This window comes from Hermetia illucens, chromosome 4, assembly GCF_905115235.1.
Source record: "Hermetia illucens chromosome 4, iHerIll2.2.curated.20191125, whole genome shotgun sequence".
Classification (NCBI taxonomy): domain Eukaryota; kingdom Metazoa; phylum Arthropoda; class Insecta; order Diptera; family Stratiomyidae; genus Hermetia; species Hermetia illucens.
Window position 1 is genome coordinate 117,663,147 of NC_051852.1, and position 10,292 is coordinate 117,673,438.

At 44.3% G+C, this 10,292-nt stretch overlaps 1 protein-coding gene across 1 annotated transcript; it reads left to right on the forward strand.

Moving 5' to 3' along the window:
* Positions 1–1,814: 1,814 nt before the first annotated feature.
* LOC119656049 (procathepsin L-like) lies at positions 1,815–9,955 on the forward strand. The gene is made up of 4 exons (XM_038062314.1): positions 1,815–1,952; positions 5,014–5,219; positions 5,290–5,402; positions 9,316–9,955. The coding sequence occupies exons 1-4, from the start codon at positions 1,854–1,856 to the stop codon at positions 9,915–9,917; spliced, it is 1,020 nt and encodes a 339-aa protein (XP_037918242.1). The 5' UTR covers positions 1,815–1,853; the 3' UTR covers positions 9,918–9,955.
* The last annotated feature ends 337 nt before the right edge of the window (positions 9,956–10,292 follow it).

Consider the following 10,292-nt stretch of genomic DNA (forward strand, 5'->3'; position numbering starts at 1 on the left):
CCACACCTTCGGCGCTAGTTTGCAGCTAGCGTAATTGCCATTTGCCACCGCCACACGTAAGTGGCTCCTGGCCACGTCGCTTAAGGGTTTCGCAGTTCATGGCTGGTCGGCTGGCTGTTGCTGCTGACCGGCCTGCAGAGGTTGCTTAGCATCCGAGCTCTCGAATACTTTGCTCTGCTTTTGTTTTTGTTCGACCTCGCCTTTAGATCGATTGCATTTGAGAGCTGTGGACTTCGTCTTCTGCTCGTCTACCAGGCCTTTGCTGTTATATTCCTGAACAATCGCCTGGTATTTAACGAAGTCCTTTCATACTGCTCGTCAGTTGTACCGGCCTTCTTATTCTTCGCAATCTTGCTCAGAATATGAATGGCCTTCTGAGACTGGCTCTGGAGTAGGACTCTAGTGGGCTTTCGGTTCTTAGTTGGTTTTCGGTGACCGACATTCTTGGCTGATATTCGCTGAAGCCAGCTTGAAGACAGTGGATTCCAAGCTGGAAACCAATAATCCGTCTGCGATCTCGCCTCGGGAGGTCTTTACGGTTGGTTTCAATACGGCCGTGTTACGGCTGTCACCGATTATACCGCTCTCGACCTGTCCCCTGGCTGGATGCCAGCAGGTCATCCTCCGATAATGTGCCTAGCATCACCACCTCTTCTTCTCTCGTCGGTTTTCTGTTTTTATTAATTGAGTCAATGTCTTAGTCCCACAGTAGGCCGGGAAGAACCCTGGCTAGCCCGGTCACCAGGTTAACGGTTTTATTTGAAATTGAAGGTGCCCAAGGTATTCAGAGTTCGCATACTAAAGCTCCCCATTGACCACAGAGCCCTCGGCGTATGCTGTTCCACGTTGGCTTGGGGTTCTGCTAGCAGCTTCTCCCCGGGCTGTTGGATCGACTCATTTCCCTGTCAGGCCCATTTGCTTCTAACACATGACCAGCAGCCCTTTGCCGCTGAACTTGCCCTTTCTGTGTATAGTTTTCTTGACGAGGATGCTAATGTTCTTAGGAGAGACTTCCTGGAGAAGCTTCCGCAGTGCCGGTCGAAAAAGGGAACGAAGTTGTATCTTTTCCCCCAGGGCTCGGAATTTTATCGAGGGCCCCCAATACAAATTTCAATGAAAAAAGGGATAATATTGGGCCCGTCATAGTTTTTATCCTAAACTCATATGATTTTCCCTCCGAGTCCAATTTTCCCCGCATAATTTTCACCCCGGCCCTGGATTTTCTCTCTAAGGCCCTGCACCTTTCTAATCGGAAATAATCTTCTGTTTTGAAGAGTTGAAGTGCAAAAAAGCTGATTTTTGAATGTTATACAAAGCATAAATATTTAACTTACGACAAGAGGTTGAAACTGTTAATATGGATATTATCGATCCAGTTTCAAAAACGCATTCATAACAAATTGTTTCTTTTCTTGTAAAAATCAACTTGTTTATTTACAAATCTTCGCCAAACCATTCGATTGTGAAGATGTTCCACATTCAGTGGTTTCGCTCAAATTTGTGTGTACGTAGTTGATAGCAACCGTGCAATTTTTATGTTTAGAAGATAGAAAAGTTGCGTTCAAAAAAAACTTATTTTCTTCAGTTTCTAAGAAATCTGTATATACCCGTAGAAGATCCAACGTGATATCTTTCTTTTGGATATAAACAAATAATACTGGAGATACCACTTCACGTATCAAGCTTTCGTTTTTGCTTCCGATAAGATTCAACGAGTTGTGGCTTCTTAGATGACGAATAATGTTTATCTTTCACACATGCAATTTCAAATTTAAAAACCGGGGAAGTCTATAAGGAATTAGTTTCTTGCCTAGAGCTGACTAGTGAACACTTCCTAACTTTGTGCATTCAAAATGATACTCAAGGGTGTGCTCTTATTGCTAATATCAGTTAAGTTTGTTAGCGCGAACATTTTGTATAGTGACCCTATCGAGAGTTGGAGAAAGTTTAAGGTAGGACCTTTTTGTGTTTGGTGAAATTTATGTATTTTCGTGAAACTTTTTGTTAAAAGAATGGTGATTTGTTCAGTTGGCAGCTTAATTTATACTTTCGGTGAAGAATCTTTACATGACGACGATCTAAAGATGAACTGAAAGAAACATCCTAAAGCTTTCATCACAGCGGTGATGCGTTTTGACGCACAGTGAATACGACCATACACTTACTGGGTAGTGACGCGTTGGTTCTAAACTATAGAGGTAGGCACTAAGCCAGATTGCTACGGGGCAGGACTCCTCGATCTACAGCACAAGTTGCCAAGGTGACTTCTTTTCGCATCACCATGTATAGTCCTTAGACAGCGTTTTCAGCTCTAATCCTCCAAAATCCTCTACGGAGCATATTACACACCAGGTTTTGATGAAGTACCTTGCAGACGTATAGCGGCTGGGGTGCTCGGCATCCTGTACGTAGGTGCTATATACTGAATTGTCCCCTCTTCACGGTTGCATAGTCTGGCTAAAAGAACCTAAGTGCTACATGCTTGGCTGTGGCCCGGCCGCTTGGGTGTGCCAGTTGGTGAACGGTGTCAAAAGCCTGGTGGCAGAGTGAAACCAGTAAATATGGTTTGATCGTCCCGTTGAACTCTATATAGTAGGTTGCAAGGTCGTCCAACTCAAGTCGATGAAACTTGAGACGATGGCTGGCGATGAGTTGCGGCAGTTGGTCGTTTTTCGTGTGGAACTCGCTGATAGCAGGAACTGGTTGTGGTGATAATAGAGACCGTCTCCACGTGAGTCAGAGCGTGTTCTCAAACTGGTTGATGAAGTCGAGTTGTCTGGTCTGCCGTGGTGAGGCCCCATCGGAGCGCGGAGGTAAGCGAGCGATGGTTGGTGTATATCATGAACTGGCGTCCCTCCAGGATCCGTGGAAAGTACTTGGCGGCTGCGAAATGGGCGAGAAGTTTGCAGTCATAAGTGGAATATTGCTGCTTAGCCTCCGACGGTTTCCTTGAGAAGAAGCCTAATGGAGCCCATGTGCTGCCTGCTCGCTGTTGGTCCAAGGCCACACCGATAGCCATGTTGGAAGCGTAGGTGCACAAAGCTATCTTTGGGTCGATGGTAGAAACGCTGAAGTGGGAGCAGAAGCGATGCTCTGCTTGCAACGGTTAGTCGTGAAGTCAGCCTCGATTGCCAAAGTGAGGACGCGTGGGGTGCCGGGGTGATAATAATTAGTGAATACGATCTTTACCTGGAGCTTGGTCACCTGCAGGAGCAAAAGAAGTTCCTCGAGGTAACGCTGATGTTCTTTCTGGTCATGGGCGGAATCCAGTTTCCTGAAGAGGTGATTATTAGTCTGCTTCAGTGCTTGCGTTGCATTCCTGAGCCCGATTGGCATGCTTACGAACTTAAACAGGCCGAAAGTCGTAATGACGGCTGTTTCGTTGACGTCCTCGGAGGTGACCGGAATCTGGTAGAGAGCTCTTTGTGGGTCGATGACCGAGAATAGCGAACCGCTAGTCTTATGGAAAGTAGGTACCGGTCCGCGTGATTAGTTGTCATTGCGATGAGGCGTTCTTCCGCGATGCGTTGAAGGCGTGCGGTCCATTGGTGACGATCTAGTGGTGAATTTGCCAAGGTCGCCAGTTCTCCTGGCAAAAAGGCAGTCTTTGAGAACTTTGCGATAATTTGCCAATATTTGTCCTCCGAAAGGTCGCGGAGTGTCGATTGCGATGAGACGGCGCTTCTGGTGTAAATTTGTGGAACCGGCCCAGTGTGCAGATCATGGAAAGGCTGGTGAAGCTATCGATGGTGTCGTAAGTCAATTATTAATCCGTGATGCTTGAGTACGTCGGTTCCGACGATAGCTGTTTGAATATTAGCGATGATGAATGACCAGTGGAATGGTCGGCACACTAGGCAACGAGTTGCAGCGTTGCGATCTGACACATAGAAATGGTTCTCTGAGGAAGTGCAGTTCCTGCAGCCCAACCAGTCTTCTTGGTTTTATAAATGAGATTTAGGAGTCATCTAGTTGATTTCCTAGTTCCAGGTTTCTGCAGTTCTCGATTCCACCAGGGAGCTGTTTTACCGTATTCACCTCGGGTTGAAGGGCCAGCCTGTTAAAAGCTCTTTACAAGTATCCGGTGCATAGTTTCCAAATGAGCTTCGGCCTAGGAGTTATTAGTCCTTTAGGAAGGTGCAGTTTGCCAAGAACTTTGTTGAATTCCGCCAAATCTGTTTTCCTAGGATTCTGTCTTTGCTCGCCTGTAGCAGTCATAATAAATTTCAAGTTACGCTAGTCTGACAGTGAGATCTCGTCTTTGTAGGGCAGATTGCTAGGTTAATTACTTCATTTTTTGGTCCGACAAGTGAAACGAAATCGTATAAGAGATGAATGACTACCGCTGACCGAGAAATGTTCTGCATCCAGTGTGGGTTTCGCCCATGTTATTAGCTTGTTCCCAACTCTTCTTCCTTGCGGATAGTGTCGCCCCTGGTGGTGCATTAAGGCTAATGTCCGCTTTTTATCGTTTTTTCTAGTAGAAACAAAGTTTCTAACAGGTTTCAACCTGTAGTTTTCCCACCTTAGAGGCTAAAGTTTCCTTTTGTCGTGCCTTTTTCTTTCGTTCTCTGGAGAATTTAGGCAGTAATGCTTCAGATGGGGCGGAAGTAGTCAGGTTTCCAGTTTCTACCATTATGGAAGTTACTGTATTCTCTTTTTTGACTGGCTGCTTTACAGGCACTAAGTGCAGGCTTTCCATTGCAGTGGAGGCGATGCCTTCCATAAATCTCTCCATTGGGGGCATGGAATCCGCTGGTGAATGCAAATTAGGTGGCCTCTTGTCACTTGGGGAGTATACATTCTCTGTTTCCATATTCATGTCGTCGATGGGTCGCCCAGGGGCTAGATGGCGCTGAACAGTTAAGGAAGAAATGTAAACTTATTGGGGTGTCCTGGAAGGTGTGAATGACGCATGTAAAATATAATTTCATATTGTAATCTTATCTTTCTGAGAAGGCAATAAAAATGATATTTGGTTATTCATCATAAAAATATTCTTCGTTTTTACAGACAGAATTTGGCAAGCACTACCATGATATATACTCGGAAAAAAGGCATTTCAGAAATTACTTACAAAGTTGGATTCTAACACACAAGCACAATGCGAAGTATTTTCAAAGTCTCGTTCCTTATAAATTGGCAATAAATCACTTGGCGGATTTCAATCGTGAGGAAAGGTTGAAATTTTTCTATGGATTCAACTTAACAATGCTCAAGTACGTATTGAATTCTAGTATTGTTGTCCTGGCTCCTTTATTTTATACTGATGTGTGTTGTGTTTTACAGATCAACGCGAGGAGAGGGTATATCAGCAACTTTCTTGAAACCAGAAAACGTATTCATCCCAAAATCGATAAATTGGACAGCTGAAGGTGCTGTGACTGAAGTGAAGGATCAAGGTAATGTCAAATCTTCAATAAAAAGTATCAAAAGGATTTTCCTTCGAAACCCGGGGGGTGGGGGTTTGGCGCAGCACCAAGTACTCACCACGTTCGTTAGACCATTTGTACTGTCCTTTGAAATCGCCTATCCAATGGCTTCCCGCCTGCGGCGTTCACAGACTTTTGTGAATCCAAGCACATCTCCCAGGACAGAGAATGCGCAGATTCTCAATTGAAGAAAACTTTTCCGAGGTATCTTCGTCGGAGGTCTGAGGAGACCGGGTAGCTGGCCGGGACCACCAACTCAAAATTTTTCATGTGGTGATATAGGGAACAGTACAGCCCCCGGGCTCTTCGGCATTCGGCTGTGTGAATATTTAGAATACACCCTTCAGAGCGGACTTGATAATGGATGACCGAATGTCAAATTTTGACTCCGGTCCCGCCATTGTGAATTCAGGTCCTTGGCAGTCTAGTCTGTCAGCCTTCATTACCAGCGATATTCAATTGTTTTGGCACCCATATCGGGAATGTTTCGTTCAGTCGGCCAAGTTTTAGCAACTATTGGTAGCAACTCCACGCCAACTGGCTTCATATATTGTTTAAATTTAATGATGATAGCGCTGGGCAATTCGACAATCCGACGACCAGGTTCTAATAATGCAGTCCACCATTCTATATATCTCCGCCTGAGATATGGTTCTAATTTTTCCAATTGGTCGGCCAAGTTCCATAATTGGGTTTTCCGAAAAAAAAACCCTGAACGCGGTTCGTTTCCCATGACGGTCATTCTTCGCTTTTAGTGATTATGACGGAGTTTGTCCTTCCAAAAACAAATCTAAGAGTCAAAGCCACCTCATGTTTGTCAAGGGATTTCCAGATGGGTGCATAGCCGTATGATTGGAAGCCTTTCCACCCGCTAATAGTATCGAGCCCATACGCATCGTTAATCCGTGTCACCTTCAAATTATTAGGGGATAGATTTAGGATAGTTTCGGGGCCGCAGTCGGAGTAGTATTCATTGCTCTAGTAATACTTACGCAACCGAGCCTTTGAATCAGTGCCCGAAGCTTCCTGATATTAGCAAAGTTTTGTTTCGGCGACCAGACGATGCATGCATAAATCAAGATGGACTTTATTATGGACGTATACATCCAATCAATCCGTTGTTGTGAAAGTCCCCGGGTCTTGCCTATTGTAATTCTACAGCACTAGAACAATCTGCATTTGGGATGATGGATGGATATGATGCCTTCATGCTAACTTGGAGTTCAGATGTACTCCTAAATACTAGAGTGTTTGTACCTGTTGGATTTCCGCCCTAATTAGGTGGGCACCGCGTAGCTGCCTAACCTGAAATCTCTAGTGAACATAACTAGTCCATTCTTCCCAGCGTTCACCATTAGTCCGTTACGTAAGCACCAACTGTGGATTATCTGCATGTCTTGCATTTAAATTTCTGCGCAAAGACTTTTGTGTTCTCCAGGAGTCGTAATAGAGGAGTTATATCAGAGGAGAGAGAAGGCCTTCGGGTGGGTAGCCCCTAAAAGTTTTGGCCTCAACAGACTTCCATCCAACCAATATGTGCATCTTCCTCCCCTTCAGTATGGAACGAATCATCTCTCGGTTGAAAGCTGTGTGCGGCTGTCGGCCCCGAGCTAAGATTTTGGATGCTGCCTGGGAAGTGCACTTCAGTCAAATGGTTTGCTGTTTCTTTATTGTAAAAGTAAGTTGCCGAGCTGTTGGTTACGTTCCTTGATAAAGACGCGCTTCAATTCGAGATTACCTCAACCGAATTATAATTATTTCTTCGCAAAAGCGTTTAGTTAACCTTATTTCACCTAACAGCTGAATCAGACTTGAGAGCCCGGTTTAGGAGTACTCTTTATGTTTTTTCCCTGTTTTGCTAAATCAGGCTTCCACCATGGTGTTTTGCCCTTCTTTAGTGTTTTGAGTGGACAACTTTCTTCGAAAGCTTTTTTCATGCTAGTTATGATCATTTGAGCCGCTTGCTCAATTACAACAATGGATTTGATGCGCCACTTGCGAATCGTGCTAAGCTCTATTTTATGTGTCATACAATCTGCTTTCTACGAATTCCCGAATGGATCCATGGTGAAACCCTGCAGCTGCTTGTTCAGACGTACTTCCCCCCGACAAGGTGGACTGTGGTTCACAGCCTTACTTGAAAGGTATGTCGCCCCAGTTTTATGAGACTATTAAATCGGTTATTACCTAGGATAAAATCGGCTGGGCTATAACAGCTTCTCCGCATATATATAAGCCCACGGGCCCAGATGGCATAATGGCAGTTATGCTGCAGAAACAACAAGAAAGGGTTCTGCCGTGTTTTGCAAAGATTTACTGGAGGTGCAGTTCTTTCGGACACATACCGCACTCTTGGAGATGCACGCGTGGTTTTCATACTGAAAACGAAGGACTTCCGGACAATCAACCCCACCTTCTTCATGCTGGAGACCCTAGAGCGAATCCTGCATATCGACTTAGGAACGATGTATGCCCTCTTAAAAGGTAAATCCATAGAAACCGCTCTCCACGAGGTAATTAGTACGGTTGAACAGTACAAGAAATATACTCTAGCTACCTTCTGGTATATAGAGGGAGCATTTAACAACGTGAGTACTAACGCCATCAAGGAAGACTAAATCTAAATAGGATTGGAACGATATCTTACGCATTGGATAATATCCATGCTAAGAACTAGGATAATCCAGTCCGATTTGGGAGGTAGCCCCTTTACCAGAGCTATGAACAGAGGTATGCCCCAGGGTGGCGCCAACTGTCCGGTGCTCTGATTGATAATGATGGACGAAATTTTGCGCATATTGAACAGGAAAGGAGTGAAGGACCGCGAGTGCATATGCTACCGGGGCTCTGCAGTTCTGCCCGGGAGATGCTCTCAATGAACTCTAACACATCATCCCCTGGAGCTTCACAATAAATACGCTGTAGCGTGCAGTGCAATCAGACTATATAAGTATGGATGTTGAAGAGCCAAGCTCCATGGCCTTAGTAATGTCCTAAACAAACGAACAGACTGCCCGACATGCAAGCCGAGATTCACGAAAAACGTTGCTGTGGACTCAATGGAGGACCGGAAACCCAGACTCGACACACCTTACAATTCACATTGTCGACGCTGCAGAGACGAGGGAGAAACCCTCAGGCATTGCCCAGCTTTAGCTAGAGTCAGGCTACGGACACTAGGTAAACCATTCTTGGGCACCTCTGGAGACTTCCATTGTCAATGCTACGGACTAACTTTGAAGATCGCCATTCACATCGCCTCCTGCTACTACCCCCATGTCTTTACCCTTGGCATAAGGGATAGTTTTAACGATTATTCCACTGTGAATTTCGTTCTCGTCATAGGACAAATAAGTAGAGCGTCAAGGAATCTTCTTATCCTCCTGATGACATTTTAGGTGAATGTGGCCATTGCCTCGTCGCCGTTACATAGGTAGTTAGTCAGGATAGCCTGGAAGTTTTTTGAAACCACCACCTAAAAGCAGGGACTAGCAACTTATCGACGCTTCAGATGAAGAGGTTGTAGTCTGCTTATTCCCTTTACTGGCCTTAGGAGTTGGCATTCGTAACGTGACTGTCCTAAGCCCGTAGTAGCTGGCAGCTAGTTTGCCCTGAACCTTCTTAATATCCGGTTCATGAAAGCAGCTAGCATCACTAGTTATCAATTAGGAATATACTGGGTTTGGACTCTTATAGTTTTGCGAAATTTGCCACGAACGCAAAAATTTCCTCCTTTTTTCAAAATTCACGGGTTTTTGCATTTTTGGATTTCTAGTAGAGTTCATTCTGAGTTCCAAAAAGTTTCAATATTTTTAACCTTTTCTCAAACTAAACCAGTCTTGGATCCTTATTTTAATATTTGAAGCCTTTTCTTACTTTTCAGAATACTGTGGCTCATGCTGGGCATTCTCTGCAACTGGTGCATTGGAGGGTCAGCAGTATCGTCTATCGAAAAAGTTGATCTCACTCTCGGAACAGAATTTAATTGACTGTTCGTACGACTATGGAAACAATGGTTGCTTTGGTGGGCTGATGACATTCTCTTACGAATATGTTCGCGAAAATAAAGGAATCGATACTGAAGAAAGTTATCCATATGACGGAGAGGATTGGATGTGTCGTTTTGACCCAAAGTATGTTGGAGCTACTGACAAAGGCTACGTTGAAATACCGTATGGAAGCGAAAAAGCATTAATGGAGGCCGTAGCGACTGTTGGGCCAATTTCTGTGGCTATAGATGCAGCCGATGAAAAGTTTCAACTCTACAAGGAAGGAGTATATGTTGGTAAATCTTGTAATAAGTATAACGTGAACCATGCAGTCCTTATTGTTGGATATGGGACCGATTCAAAAACGGGCCTTGATTACTGGCTTGTTAAAAATTCTTGGGGGAAAAAGTGGGGGGATAAAGGTTACATAAAAATGGTACGAAATAAAAATAATGCAAACTGCATAGCATCATATGCAAGTTATCCGTTAATGTGAAATATTATAATAAAATAAAAGGTTATTGTTTTTTGCATGTTTACACCGTTTAATTATACCATGATCATATTCAATGAAGTAAAAATTGGGGTTTGAAAGTCCCAGACGTCGTGGTCTAGCAACAAAGTCGTTTATTTCTTTAATTCCAACATATTTTTAACGTCCTAGCCTACGCCATCCTCCACTAAAAGCAGAACCTACCTCGCCGTTTCTTACCATAGACATTGCGTCCATTCGGATTAAATGGACTGCTTACCGTATCATCATGACAAATAAGTCAATGTCCATAGCGGTTTCTGGTGCTACCACTTAGAAATGATGTTGAATCAGCCGATAGGGTTGCTGCCCCGTCTGCCTCCTCGCCGCCTCTGTATA